The sequence below is a fragment of the Peromyscus californicus genome, unplaced genomic scaffold (assembly GCF_007827085.1).
Source record: "Peromyscus californicus insignis strain IS unplaced genomic scaffold, ASM782708v3 Scaffold_2__1_contigs__length_46816999, whole genome shotgun sequence".
Classification (NCBI taxonomy): domain Eukaryota; kingdom Metazoa; phylum Chordata; class Mammalia; order Rodentia; family Cricetidae; genus Peromyscus; species Peromyscus californicus.
This window is the reverse complement of record NW_026294540.1, coordinates 38,854,338-38,869,754: the sequence shown is the minus strand read 5'-3', so window position 1 is coordinate 38,869,754 and position 15,417 is coordinate 38,854,338. Positions and strand designations below refer to the sequence as shown.

General features: G+C 41.9%; 1 protein-coding gene across 1 annotated transcript; it reads left to right on the top strand.

Moving 5' to 3' along the window:
• Nucleotides 1-13,697: 13,697 nt before the first annotated feature.
• LOC128120563 (putative sperm motility kinase W) lies at nt 13,698-15,209 on the top strand. Its single transcript, XM_052754724.1, has one exon. It carries the CDS (start codon nt 13,698-13,700, stop codon nt 15,207-15,209), a length of 1,512 nt encoding a protein of 503 aa, XP_052610684.1.
• The last annotated feature ends 208 nt before the right edge of the window (nt 15,210-15,417 follow it).

Genomic DNA, 15,417 nt, shown 5'->3' with positions numbered 1-15,417 from the left:
TCCAATTAAAAATGGGGTAAAGATCTAATCAGAGAATTCTTAACAGAAGAATCTCAAATGGCCAAAAGATATTCAAGAAAGTGTTCAACATCCTTAGCCATCAGGGAAATGCAAATCAAAATGACTCTGAGATATCCTCTTATGCCTGTCAGAATGGCTAAGATCACAAACACTGATGACAGCTTATGCTGGAGATGATGTGCAGCAAGGGGAACACTCCTTTACTGCTGGTGGGAGTACACTACTGGATAGTCACTTTGGAAATCAGTATGGCAGTATTTCAGAAAACTGGGAATCAACCTCCTCGAGACCAAGCAATACCACTCTTGGACATATACTCAAAAGATGCTCAACACCACCATAAGGACATTTGCTCAACTATGTTTGTAGCAGCACTATTCATAATAGCCAGAACCTGGAAATAACTTTGATGCCCCTCAAGTGATGAATGGATAAAGAAAATGTGGTACATTTACACAACGGAGTATTATGCAGTGGTAAAACAAAACCAAACAAATGCCATCATGAAATTTGGAGGCAAATGAATGGAACTAGAAAAAATGATCTTGAGTCAGGTGACTCAGACCCAGAGAGACAAACAAGTATGTATTCACTCATAAGTGAATATTAGAGGCAAAGCAAAGGATAAACAGGCTACAATCCACAGATCCAGAAAAGCCTGGTAAAGAGGAGGACCCTAAAAGGAACACATATAGATCACCCCAGTAAGGAGAAAGGGTTAAGATCACTTGGGTAATCTAGGAAGTGGGGTGTAGAGCGGAGGAGATGGGGGGAAGGAACATGAGGGTTCAAGATGGCCGACTTCAGGGAGGGACAGTGAGGGAGAATAATGAAAGGGATATCTTGACAGAGTGAGCCATTATGGGGTTAGGGAGAAATGTGGTGTTAAGGAAATCTCCAGGAACCCACAAGGATGTCCCCAGCTAAGACTCATAGCAATGGTGGAGAGGGTGCTTGAACTAGCCTTCCTCTGTACTCAGATCAGTGACAACCCTAATTTTCATCATGGAACCTATATACAGTGACAGATGGAAGCAGAAACAGAGACCCACAGACAAGCACTTTGCCAAGCTCCTGGAGTTCAGTTGATGAGAGGGAGCAGGAATTATAGGAGCAAGGAGAATCAAGATCATGATGGGAAAAACCACAGAGACAGTGGATCCAAGCTAGTGGGAGTCCATAGACTCTGGACTGGCAGCTGGGGAGCCTTCATGGGACCTCACTAGGCCCTCTGAATGAGGATGACAGTTGTGCAACTTGATGTGTTTGTGGGTCCCCTGCCAGTGGGACCAGGACTCATCCTGAGTGCATAAACTGACTTTTTCTTAAAGCCAGTTCACTATGGTGCCATGCATTACTCAGCCTTGATGCAGTGGGCAGGGACTTGAGCCTGCCCCAACTTGGTGAGACAGCCTGTATTGAATATCCAAGGGAGGACTTACCCACTATGAGTAGTGGGTGGGAGTGGGATGGGGAGAGGTGGGGGGAAGCGGGAGAAGGGGAGGGAGGGGGAAAAGTAGGCAGTATTTAAAATGAAAACAACAATTTTAAATAAATAGATAAACTTTTAAAAATAAACAAGAACAACAAAAAGAAAATAAGATCCTCTTTCAGGGGAATGTAGTGGTATTTGCTCTGCCCATGACCTTGGGCTATAGGGCCGGAAGGAGGTGGTGCTTCTTGCTGTTGTATGTGACCTCTTAAAAGGAAAGGGAAAAGGGTGACCCCATCTCCCTGTTTCTGGTGTGACTGAACTGCCAGGTGGATTTGCTTCCAGTCAGATCAGAGGAAGACTTCAGCTGTCCACTCTGTTCTGAGTGTATTTCCTCAATTTACCCTAATAAATTTCCCCAATACTCCTTAAGCAGACTCCAGTGGATTTATTTCATTACAGGGGCCTATACTACCTCCCTGACTCCTATCCCTGGGGACTCCAGGGTGCCAGATCCAAAAAAAACTGGTAACCAATTGTTAACTGTGATGCATATTAGCATAACAAAGTACGTGCTGGTTCCCAGGCTCTCAGCATCTGAAGTAGCTCTTACAGAGTGCATGCTGACATCCTGGTTCCTATCAGCTCTTCTCACAATGCTCCCTACCACGAAATTTTTCATTCATGGGTTCTCTTCCTCCAGGTTCTCATTCATATATAACCATGCAATTTTGGCCTTGTGCTTTCTTGGCTGTCTTGTGGTCCTCTCGGTCCCCTCTCTCTTGACCCTTTCTCCTCTTTGTACTCTCTCTCCTCTGTCTCTGTCTCTGTCTGTGTCATTGTCTCTCTGTCTCTTTCTATTCCTGTCTCTCTCCTTTCATGGCCCAGTTCAGTAGTCTACTGACCATGTTTAGTCTACTAATTTCTCTCCCTCCTCTAGACTCTTCCAGATGCCCATGGCTGTACTCTTCTTCCTTTCAAAATTAAAAACCTTCCCCTCAACCATACCTTGAAGTTGTCATGTCCTTACTTTATACAAAGGGATTCTCATGGCCGGCTCAGGTGTCCTCTTACCTGTGACCTTGTCTGACTCCCCTCTGACCCATTTCCACAACTTGGTATCAGCCATCCAATACCTGGAGACACTCTACTAGGTAATCCTCTGGCCACTCCAGCCTAGGAATCAGGGTGGTGGTGTGGGGGCGCAGGGTTGTGCCCCTGAGCCCAAAGCCTAGGGGCTGCAGTGTGCGGGTATGAGGATAAAAACTTACCCCTTAGTCCAATTGGGTGCTGGCGGGCTCTGTCTCAGGGAACAGTTGCAGTCCACACTTAGATATTTTAACATTACTTCATAAACATAAAAACTTCCAAATTTTTTGGTGACTTTACTTTGCATAAATTCAAAGTGTACATATTGAGACTAACTATACAAACCACCAAAGACTTTATGTGCAAATAAGTGTTTTCTGTACATTGGAGCCATGGTTAAGTTAGTTAAACACGTTTATATGAGGAAACCAGAAACATCAATGTCAAACTCTGCATGGTTGCATTTTAAGAAGACACTTCAAAATATTTTTAGTTTGAAAGAAGAAACTAAAACATAAATGCTAAATATTTCAAAACAGTGAATCCTATACTTCCAATTCTATGGAAGAGGTATATCTATCTTTAAAAAAATATGTTTAAATCTCTATAAAATATTTGTCATTTCTTTTTTTAAATTTTATTTTACAGTGCAATTCGGTTCTACATATCAGCCACGGATTCCCCTGTTTCCCCCCCATCCCGTCCCTCTCCCCTTCCCCACAGCCCACACCCCCATTCCCACCTTCTCCAGGGCAAAGCCTCCCCTGAGGATTGAGATCAACCTGGTAGACTCAGTCCAGGCAGGTCCAGTTCCCTCCTCCCAGGCCGAGCCAAGAGACCCTGCATAAGCCCCAGGTTTCAAACAGCCAACTCATGCAATGAGCACAGGACCCGGTCCCACTGCCCGGATGCCTCCCAAACAGATCAAGCCAATCAACTGTCTCACCCATTGTCATTTCTTATATACCCTGGGCTTTTACCAATGAAGATATGGTGTTGTGCATATGAAGCACTCATGCTCTGTAAGAAACAAACAGAAGTAAACACACAGGTTATAGAAGAGATGGAGTGCCTCTGTAGAGAGTAGCAGTGAGGAACATCTGAAAGAAATAACAAATAAAATGCTGATAATGGAAGAAATGATACAATAGGCACTAGCGAAATAATGAATTCAATAGATCTTAATAAGATTTTTCAGAAAAAGCAAATTGAAAAATCTACTTTGCAAAAATACTAGATATTTTTAAAGAACGAAAATAAGTAATAAATAAATATATTGATAGTTATATCTTTTGAATTCATGATGACAGTCACAAATCATAAGTGGACAAGTACCACAAAATTATTCCATGACCAACTAAGACTAAAGCAAGAGTTTTATATCTATCTATTAAGTAGATCTTTTCTCCCTGGAAATGACTAAACAGTTTCACAAAGGGAGTTTTTCCCAGCTTTCAAGAATCTAATAATTCTCATTCTCACAATTATAGTCAGAGAATGAACACACGGGAGAATTCAATAAATCCTATGGAAATAGGTAGAATTGTTTCTGATGACTGAGAACAACATTACAAGAAAGAAATTCAAAGCACATAATCCTTATACTGAACTCACATGAAAAAGTCAGACAAAGTAATTCAGAGGGAGGTAATTCTATGATAATGTTAGGTTTGTGTAATTTATTTCAATAATTTTTGTCAATATAAGTAAATACAGATTATCACTTAAATGAAAAAATATTAAAGTATAACAATGAAAAGGATAGATTGTTCACTTTATTCCAACAAAGTAGATGGGCAATACCAATCTGGAATGGTTAATTGAGAGCATTTGGGAATTTTCACTATTGAACAATGATTTACTCGAGTCTGAAAAATCAAAGGAAATTTGGGCAAACGCCAGAGAGCCAGTGCAGAGAAATGGCTTGAAGTAAAAGGGGAATCTGAGCAGAGACCCACAATAACTTTTTTCCTGGTAGATGTGGATCATTGTGTGAGGTGTCCAGAAAGTCATTATGCAAACACAGAGCGGAACCACTGCCTCCAGAAAGCAGTAACATGAAGACCCTTTGGGGATGACACTCACCTACTTGACCCTGGGCTTCTCTGCACTAACAGCTGCTGTTCTTGGTGTCTTTGTAAAGTACCACCACACTCCCATTGTCAAGGCCAACAATCAGGTTCTCACTTACATCCTGTTCATCACTCTGATCTTCTGTTTTCTTTGTCCATTGCTCTTCATTGGCTATCCCAACACAGCCAGCTGTGTCCTGCAGCAGAACACATTTGCAGTTCTGTTTCACAGTGACTCTCTCCACAGTCTTGGCCAAAACTATTACTGTGGTTCTGGCTTTCAAGATAACAGTTCCAGGGTGACTGATAAGGTGGATAATGATATCAAGAGCAACTAACTTTGTAATTCCCATCAGCACCCTTATCCAACTTGTGCTCTGTGGAATTTGGCTGAGCACCTCTCCTCCCTCTATTGACTCAGATGCTTGCTCTGAACATGGCCACATAATTATTATATGCAACAAGGGCTCCACTACTGCCTTCCATTCTGTGCTGGCATACCTCTGCTCCATGGCACTTGGGAGCTACACTATGGCTTACCTGTCCAGGAACCTGCCTGACACATTCAGTGAAGCCAAGTTCATCACTTTCAGCATGTTGGTGTTCTTCAGTGTGTGGGTCACCTTCCTGCCTGTCTACCACAGCACCAAGGGGAAAATCACTGTGGTCATGGAAGTTTTCTCCATCTAGGCTTCCAGTGCAGGCCTCCTAGGTTGCATCTTTCTCACCAAGTGCTATATTATTTTGTTCAGACCACATAGGAATGTGCTTCCTCATATCAGGAACAAAGCACCTTCTCGAGGAAAAGTCAATCTTACAGATTACTCCATGTTTTGCTTAATTACATAGAAGTCTTCAAGCCAGTTTATCAAAAATCCAGTTGTCAGAGATCATATAGCAGTTTGAGATTTTATATTTGTTTCTGTTTATTGATGAAATTGATCTTTATTCTTTCATCTTCTATTGTTTTTACATAGTTCTCTAAATTAGAAAGCCTATTTTCATAAAATTAATGTCTTTCTCAATTAATATTAAAGAGAATATTAATGGGACGTGTATGTATTCTTCACCTCTTCCACACTGCATAACGTTGCCTTTATAGCACCAAATGTTTTCATACGTATCCATGTGTTTTTGATGCCCTTGGTATGTTTCCTGATTCATTGTGCTTACATTTCACGCATGCTTTTGCTATGAAGGAAGGCACATGTTTAAAAATGAATATGATTTTGACATGAAGGAATTACTCTGCCAAAAAACTGCATAATTAGCTGCATACTAGAATAGAACAGACCAATTCATTTCTTCATTATAACCCAAAGTCAGATATCAGGTAATAAGATATTTATCCGGTTACATGAAGCTTCTGTTAGATCTGTAAAGATTGTGAAAGGTCCTGCTGTAACCAGTTCTGTAGAACCTGTGCTCATGTCTATCTTTGACTATAGAATTCAAAATGGCTTTTCTACTCACTCATTCACAATTCTTCAATTTTGATAAATTGCTCTGTATTCTTTATTGTGTAACTCCTGCATATTTATGAGTACTCATTTTTCCATATTTTATCAATATTTCTTAAGAGATACGTAATTCTTTGGGAACAACTTTTCTGACTCTTTTTATTTCTTGTGTAGTGTACATTTGCATAAATATGTAAGACATTATGTGCTGTGTGTCTTGTATCTTGTCGTTTGTCTGTAATTAGTTTTTTGTAGTTCACAAGCTGTAAACTTTCAAGAATAAGGTAGAGGATAACTTATGACAATCACTACAGGTAAATTGAGAACAAAGCCAGAGTCTGTCTTTGTGAATGGGTTCATCAGGGTGACTTTTATAAATACATTTTCTCATATAATATGTTGTTATCATGGTTTGTCCCCACTCATCTCCTCCCAGATCTTCCTTAAAGCCAACCAACTAACTTCATGACCTCTTTTTCTCTCTCTTTAGGAAACAAACAGGAAAAGACACCCAACCAGAACAAAACAAAATAAACAATAACAAAACTAGGTGAAGTGTGTAGAATACATGGAAAGCTAGGCACACACACACACACATACACAAATGCACATTTACACACCCAGGTGTCTTGCCTGCAATATAAGCTGGTGTAATTGTGGCATAGATTTTGAGGGAGTAACCAGTCAACATCTGACTTGACTTTAGGTCCACTCTATGGAAAACATACTGACACTTTTGTGTGTGTGTGCCAAACACCTGAAGGTAAACGGAACAAGGGCGGAGGGTAAAACCAAATGCCACTGTTCTATTAAAAGGCTATAGCAATAAGATGACTCCTAATGACCTTCTGGAATAGATCAGTGCCTTCCTCAACCACTGTCAGAGAAACTTTCTCTTGTAGCAGATGAGGGCAAATAACAGAGACCCACAGTTGAACATTATGCTGAGAGTGATAGACCTTGGAACTCTCAGCCCTAAATGGTATGTCTCCATCTAATCCCTCCCCTCAGGACATAGAGGTCACTGTGGTAGATGAGGCAGAAAGAGTGTTGGAGAGAGAGACTAGAGGACACCAGAAGAAAAGGCTCTCTACATCAACAAGATAGGTACACAAGTGTTCTCACAGAAACTGTGGCAACATGCACAGGGCCTGCACTGGTCTGTACCAGATGGGGTGAAAGTGGATATGTTCACATTCCTCCATTCCTAACCCAGTAGCTGTTTCCAATTCCCCCACTCCTCCCAGATCTCCTGCACCTTCCTACCCACCCCAAAACACATCTTTTCTCTTGGAATATAATACCTGTTTGATTGAAAATTAGATACTTCATTGTGTGTGATATCAAAATGTAAAAAAAAAATTTGGAACTCAGCAGCCTAAAGACAATGGGTAATAATGTTGGACTCACATTTATAGTCTTAAAAAATAAAAATAAAAAAGCTGAGAAGTCTCAGTGTGGATGGAAGTTTAGACAGTATTTACATGGTACAAGATGAGTATAAAGGTTCAGGGTCACAAAGGAGGAGTTCATTCTTTGGCATGCAAGAAAGGAAGAGCACTGGAATCCACAAAGGAGTTAGGACCCATATAAAGAGGAAACCAGAAAGGCAACGTGGGGAGAGGAAGGAAGCAGTCCACACTTCCCACATGGAGACCAGGTGATAGTAGATGGGAGGACCCACAGAGGATAAGGCATCTGGGCAAAGAGCCCTGTTTCTGAAAGACTGGCATTCCATTTCAAATGAGAGACATGTGGTGTTGGTATGTGTCAACCTAGTGGAGAAATTTCCTGTGACAGTCTTCAAGGCAGACTAGATTTGTGAACACAGGGACTCCATTTATTCACAATTCATAGAGTACTATTATCAGGGGCCCACTGGGACAGTTTATGGAATAGTCAAACACCAAGGAGCCTGGGGATCACACTGACTGAGTTTGTGTGTGTCAGGTGGTCCAATAGACAGGCATGGACACTGGCCTGTTCAGATGCAGACACTCTGAATAAAGTCAAGAAGAAAGAACCACAGATTGACTGTATCTGTCAGGGCACCTAAAATGTAACTGGACCCTTCTGACTAGAGACACCTGCTTGAGATTGCATTAGTGCTACTTGAAGAGGACGGAGACATGTCAGGAGAATATTGATATTACAAATGCCATATGGTAACCCACTGGACAACTCTGCTGATGTCCATGCCATTATTTCCTCCCATTGTGTTGACTTGTGTGTCTATAAATCTGAAGTTAAATAAACCCTGCTTCTTGTAAGCAGATCTTTGCCAACTATTAGATCATAACCACAAGAAAAATTAGTCGTTGAGTGGCTTGAGAGAAGAATGTGAGAGAAAAAAAAGTTAGAAATCACTGTGGATTTTACAAGCATTGATTGGACAGTTTCATGTGACATCACATGGAGTCCGAGTGATGTAAGGTAGGTATCAGCCAATAAAAGGGTGCCACCTAGGGGTAGGTTTTATCTTTGTATTTCAGAGAAGCGGTTGGTGAGAGAGCAGTTGGATTCAGTTGTTTCTGCTAGATTTGGACTTTTCAAAGCCTGTTGGATCTTGACTTAGTGAGTATGTTTCCCAGGTTTTCAGTTTAGGCTTTTGTCATTTGTTATCTATTCATTGCTTTATTTACATTTTTTGGTTTGGGTTTTGATTTTTGCCTGGAAATGCTTTTTCCTCATTTCACCTCATTTTCCTTTTATCAACTTCTTTCTTTGTCATTTTTGCCTTTGTTCTTGTGTAATTTACACATAGAGTGGTATATATTATCTCTATAGCATGAGAAATTTGATCATGACTTCCCATATCTGACTATTTTGAATTTTGATCATATTTACATGCTCTATTTCACTAACCCACACATTGAATGTGACAAGTACTTCCAAATGATCTGAGGTTCTTCCCTCTGCTTGTTCAGGATCCCTAGGAAACAAACTGTGACAGTTGTGTTTGTGGAACTGGAATATTTGAAGTAACACTTTCTCTAGTTCCAAATGTTTTCCTGAAAAAAGGCATTTCATTCCTTTGATGTCCAATCACAGGACTTACCTCAATGTTGTGTGTATGTTCTGCTTTGTGTCAATTTCTATGTGTGGATGAATCGTAATGTTCCTGAGTGATCGTGAAGTATGGTCTTAATGTGTTGTTGAATTTGGTGTGAGCTATCTTTCATTAAGGATTTTTATAATCTGTTAGTCAAGGATATTGCCTGACACTGACCTCTTTTCAAGTTTTATTTACTTGGTGTGAGAATAAGGGTAATGCATATTTTATGAGAAAAAAAATTGAAAATGTTCCTTCCCTCAGACTTATAGGATACTGAAATATCTGGAGAACATTGCTGTTAGATGTTGAGATGATAGAATTCATCAGTGAATTGTCCTGGTCACTGTATGAGTCTTTCTTGACTCAATACTTTCAGAGTGTTTTGTCTAGTTTTATTTCCTAGACTTTAATTTTCCCTTTGACTTATTATTTCCCTCCTTCTTGGATGTATTTTAATTTTTTATCAGGGGAGGGAGGGAATGGCCAGAGCTTACAGAAGGACAGTGATGCACGGACAGATCTTCCTTTCAGACAAAAGGTCATTAGTAAAGATGGTCTGGACACTCTGTGGGTGTCTGAAGTAGTTTTATTCCCACCAGACAAAGTGTGTCTCCATTAGCTTCATGGTATCTGAGGGGAAAGGAGTTGCTTCAACACCAAGAAGCAGGCGTGGTTAATATGAGACTTGTGTTACATGACAGGGGATGGGATCTGGAATTTAGGCTACTGAAGAGCTCATTGATTAGATTCATGGGGTGGATGGGAGAGATACAGTCAATATGTGACTGTGTGACAGCAATGAATCTGTCTTGGCTTCTGGGAAAGTAACAGGAGAGGGATGGGGAAGAATAACAGCCCTCTCTCTCTGCTAAGGGTATGTGTCCTTGGGGACAAGAACGTGAATGGAAAAAAAATTTAAATAATTTAACAGAAAATAATTTTAAAAAATCACTGTGGTTTTTTCCGAGCCTTGATTGGTCCATAGCATGTGACATCACACGGAATCCTTGTGAGGTATGCTAGACACTAGCCAATCAAAAGGTACCGCCTGAGGCTAGGTTCTGTCTGTACTTCAGAGAAGCAGTTGGTTGGTGGGAGAGCAGTTGGACTCGTGTTTCCCATACACTTGACCTTTTCCTTGACCTGTTGGATCTGGACATAGTGAGTTTGTTTCCCAAGTTCTGTTTGCGATTCTGTCAATTGTATTTAATTATTTCTTTATTTACATTATTGGTTTGGGTAGTATTTTTTCCCTGTAATTCCTTTTTCTTCATTTCAACTTGTTTTCCTTCTATCAACTTCTTTTCTTTGTCATTTTTGGCTGTGTTCTTGTGTATTTTACAAATTTAGTGTTATATATTAAATGCATAGGATGAGGAATTTGATCATGACTGATATCTGGCTGTACTCTACTTTGATCATATTTATCTGCTATATTTTACTTCCCAACCCATTGAATTGGACAAGTACTTTGTCAATGGGACAAGTCCCATTGAATTGGACCCATTATACAAAGGCAATCCCCCTGCCTGCTCATGACCTGCAGTGAACAAAATGTGACACCTGTGTTTGGGGAACTGGCATGTTTGTAGTAACACTTTCACTAATTCCAAGTTTCTTCATGAATTAAGCATTCTATTCCACTTATGTCTGATTTAGGACTTACCTCAGTGTGGTGTGTATGCTGTGCCCTTTGGCAATTTGTGTCTGTGGACGAATCTCTAGTGTTCCTGGTTAAAGACGTCTTGATCATGAAGTCTGGTCTTATTAATGTGGTGTTGAATTTGAGATGAGCTATCAATTATTCTCATTCATGTTTTTTCCAATCTGTCACTCAAGGATATTACCTGATACTGGGATCTTTTTTAAATGTCTTCTATGGTTTGGAAATTAGGGGAATACTTCTTTTATGAAATGTGCTTGAAAGTGTGCCTTCCCTCCGTTTTATGGACTACTGAAATACTGCAGATCATTGCTGCTAGTTGTTGAGATTGGACAAGTTGATTTCCAACCACTTTGTTGGTTTTGGCTCCTGGGATTTAGATTTGCTGTTTCATATTTCTATTTATGTTTTTCACTTTTTCTTTGTATGTATTCTTCTTTCATACAGTCCATCCTGACTGCATCCTCCCCTCCCTCCACTCCTCCCAGTTGGCCCTCAGCTCCTCTCTCCACCAGATCCACTGCTCCTCTGTTTTCCTTGAGACAAGAGCAGGCTCCAAGGGAGAGCACCTGAACATGGAAGAACGAGACGCAATTAGATTACCTTGAAACTTTTTTTTCTTTTTTTAATGTGTAAATACTTTTGAAGAAACATTTAATTTTTTGTTCTTTGAGAATTTCATTTTATTTTTATTATTAAATTTTTTTCTTTTCATTTTACATGCATACACAGATTCCCCCATCCTCCCTCCTCCTGCCCCTGAGCCTTCCCCCCAACTTACCCCCCATTCCCACCTCCTCCAAGGCAAGGTCTCCCACGGGGAGTCAGCAGAGCCTGTTACATTCATTGGGACAGGTCCAAGCCCCTCCCCCTTGCACTAAGTCTGCACAAGGTGTCCCACCATAGGCACTGAGTTCCAAAAAGCCTGCTTATGCACCAGGCATGGATCCCGATCCCACTGCCTTGGGGCCCCCTGGCCAGTTCAAGTTAAGCAACTGTCTCGCCTATCCAGAGGGCTTAGTCCAGTCCCATGGGGGCTCTTCAGCTATTGGTCCACAGTTCATGTGTTTCCACTAGTTTGGCTAGTTGTCTCTGTACTTTTTCCCATCATGATCTCAATGTCCCTTGCTCATAGAATCCCTCCTCTCTCTCATCGATTGGACTCCGGGAGCTTGGCCTGGCACTCAGACGTGGATCTCTGCATCTGCTTCCGTCAGTTACTGGATGAAGGCTCTATGATGACAGTTAGGGTATTCACTGTTCTGATTAGCAGAGTAGGACAGTTCAGGCACCCTCTCGACTATTGCTAATAGTCTAAGGTGGGGTCATCCTTGTGGATTCCTGAGAACTTCCCTAGCATCCTGTTTCTCCCTATACCCATGATGTCTTCATTTATCATGGTGTCTCTTTCCTTGCTCTCCCACTCTGTCCTTTTTCCAGCTCAAACCTCCCCATTCCCTTATGTTCTCATCCTCCATTCCTTGCCCTCCATTACCCCACCTCATCCCCAGTTTGCTCATGAAGATCTCATCTATTTCTCCTTTGCTGGGCTATCTATGTGTCTCTCTTGGGAACTACATTGTTAGCTAGCTTCTCTGGAGCTGTGGGTTGTAGTCTTGTTATCCTTTGCTTTACATCTACTATCCACTTATGAGTGAATACCTACCATGTTTATCCTTCTGAGTCTGGGTTATTTCACTGGGTTATTTTTTATATATACACATTCTCATAAGCAATTGAATGATACATTTCCACACATGCCTACACTGTACTTGATCATATTCCCCTGTACTACATCAGTCCCCCACCATGTCTTTGTGACTGATACTGGGACTTTTACACAAGCCTAGCCCTCTCCTTCCTCATGACCAGGAGAGACAGAGTAGATCCTGTTTCTGTTTGTGGACCTGCTTTGTCTCCTGTAGAACTCTATCTAGTTGAGCTACTTTCCTTAGAACACAACAGTTCTCTAGTCACTGTGCTGAGTGTGGATTCTTCCCACAGTCTCCTTATGTGCTATGCTGTTGTTCCATTTGTTACAAATGTTACTTCTGTCATTGGGACTGTGAACAAAGGGCTCTTTAGTGTGTTGGATGATGGAGGTGAAGTGTCAGGGACTCTCACGAATGATCTTCACATCTATGCTCATCAAGAAAAGGAGCTCACACTTGCTCCGTTCTTTGAGCTTACTTGGTGGTGGGATCAGGCTAACACTGGCACAGGGATGAGTTTGGATATGGGCCTTTGCTTTTTCTCTCTTGAAGAATTTTCTATAACCCTGGCCTTCATTCTTCTGCTAAGCTTTAAATGATTCAGGGAATCTATGAGATCTGGGCTCTGCTTGTTTGGAGCTGTTTTTGTTGCCAGTCCAAACTGGTTGCTTATGACTTATGTGTTTAAGTGTTTTTATTTTATCTTAACTCAATATTCACACATGTCTAGGAATTCCTTTCATATTTTATAATTTTCTGGAGTATAAAAATTATAACATCCTAAAGGCCCTCTGGACTATAGATGTATCAGTTACAACATCAACTTTTCTATAGTGTAATTTGTATCTGATCTCTCTTGATCAGCTTTTGAGGGTTTTGCCTTGTGGCACATCCTTGAACAGAAGCAGCTCATTCTTTCAGGGATCTCAGGATTTTCCTTTGCATGCCACCTTTACTTATACCAACTCTGATCTTTCCTATGATTCCTCATTCACTGCCTTGGGTTTAGGTTCTTCTAGTATTTTTATATCCTTGAAGAGCATCATAAGATTGTTTGGGATATTTCAGATTTCATGACAGAGAATTCCAAGCTATAGCCTTCCCTCCTAAAACTGCATTAATCTTTTTCTTTTAGCATTGTGTGGGTCTGAAATTTCCCACAAGATAAAGTGGTTGAAATTGAGCACAACACCATGGGCAGCCACATGGAAGAGGACATTCTTGAAAAGGATTTCAGGATGTTAACATCTCTAGGGTGTGGTTCATTCGGGGAGGTGAAGCTGGCCTGCCACCTTCCCACACATACACGAGTGGCTGTCAAGGTCCTTGAGAAAAACACCAACAGTGTGGCTGACATCAGTACTGAAGTGAACATCCTTCAGTCACTGGAACACAGGAACATCGTTCGATTTTTTGACATGATCGACACACTGTCAACCACTTACGTGATTATGGAGTATGTGGCAGGAGAAGATCTGGAGAGCTGCCTCAGGGCACTGGGCTGTCTAAAGGAGGAGGAGGCTAGAGGGATTTTCCGGCAGGTGGTGTCAGCGGTTCACTTCCTCCACCAGAGACACATCGCACACCGTGATATTAAATTGGAAAACATCCTAGTCGATGCAGCAGGAAATGCAAAGCTTTGTGACTTTGGGATGGCGATTGAAATCACAGAGGGGCAGATGTTGCAGGAGATCTGTGGCTCCTTGCTCTATTGGGCCCCAGAGATCTTGGCAAGAAAGCCCTATGATGGACTGGCAGGTGATATGTGGAGCTTGGGTATCGTTCTATATGTCTTGGTCACAGGGCACTTTCCATACATGGAAGAAACCCTTGATGGTATGCACAGACTCATCACCACCACAATGTGTCCCATTCCCTACCATCTGTCCAAACCCTGTCACATCATCATTGCCCGACTACTCATGGTCCCCACCTGGTACCGATTCACAATCTCTCAGCTTGTGGAACAACCATGGCTGGGCCCCATTCAACAACATGTACTGCCTGCCACCAAAGAAATCCTGCCCAGGGTCGTGGAGACTATGTGCACCATCGGCTATACCTGTGAGGAGATTGTGTCATCCCTAACTCACAGGCGAGAAGATAATCGTGTAATGGCTACGTGCAACATTCTCAAATATCAGCTGAGTTGTGGGGACAGCCATCTTCAAGATCAGGTGCCCTGGCTAACTAGCAGCCCAGCAGATCCTGTTCGCCTCCCTCTCCCCTTGAAGAGAGCCAGTGATCCAGCATTTACAACCAGTACACATGCTGGGAAGGGTCACTTTAAGGAGGAGGGTGTGGAAGAAAGAGGCAAAAGATGCAGAAGCTACACCATGCCTCACAGACTCTCCTTCCTGGAGGCGATGCCCGGTTCAGACAACACAGTCCCAGAAAGAGATGCTCTTGTGGCTGATGTCATCAACACTCCTGCAGAGGACATTGCAGTCAACAGGAATTCTGTTGACCCCCTACCTGGCAATCTCTCCTCCCCTGAATCAGTCTTGGATGCAACACCCACAGTATTTCTCAACCTGGGCTTCTGTGAAGAAGATTCATCCCAGGAGCCAGACATTCCCAGTGACCAGCCCCAGGTGGCACCCACAACATCTGGATCCAGGCCATTCAGGGTCTGGGAACTGGTGAGGAAGCAAATTCCCTATGCACTGAGAGCACTGTGCTGCTGCCTGCCCACCCGAAGGTGAGCCCTGAACCCTTGCATCAGGGGCTGCAAAGAAAGAGAGGACAGTGGAGACCTACATGGAGAACAGTTGGTTGGGCCACACAGATGAATTCCTATGTTGTCTTTTCAATATGCTATTTCAATATCCTTTTTAAATGAAAAGTTATACCCACTCAGAGGGCACAGAATTTGCTATGTAGTACATTAGATGGCAAATTCACAGCTTCCTG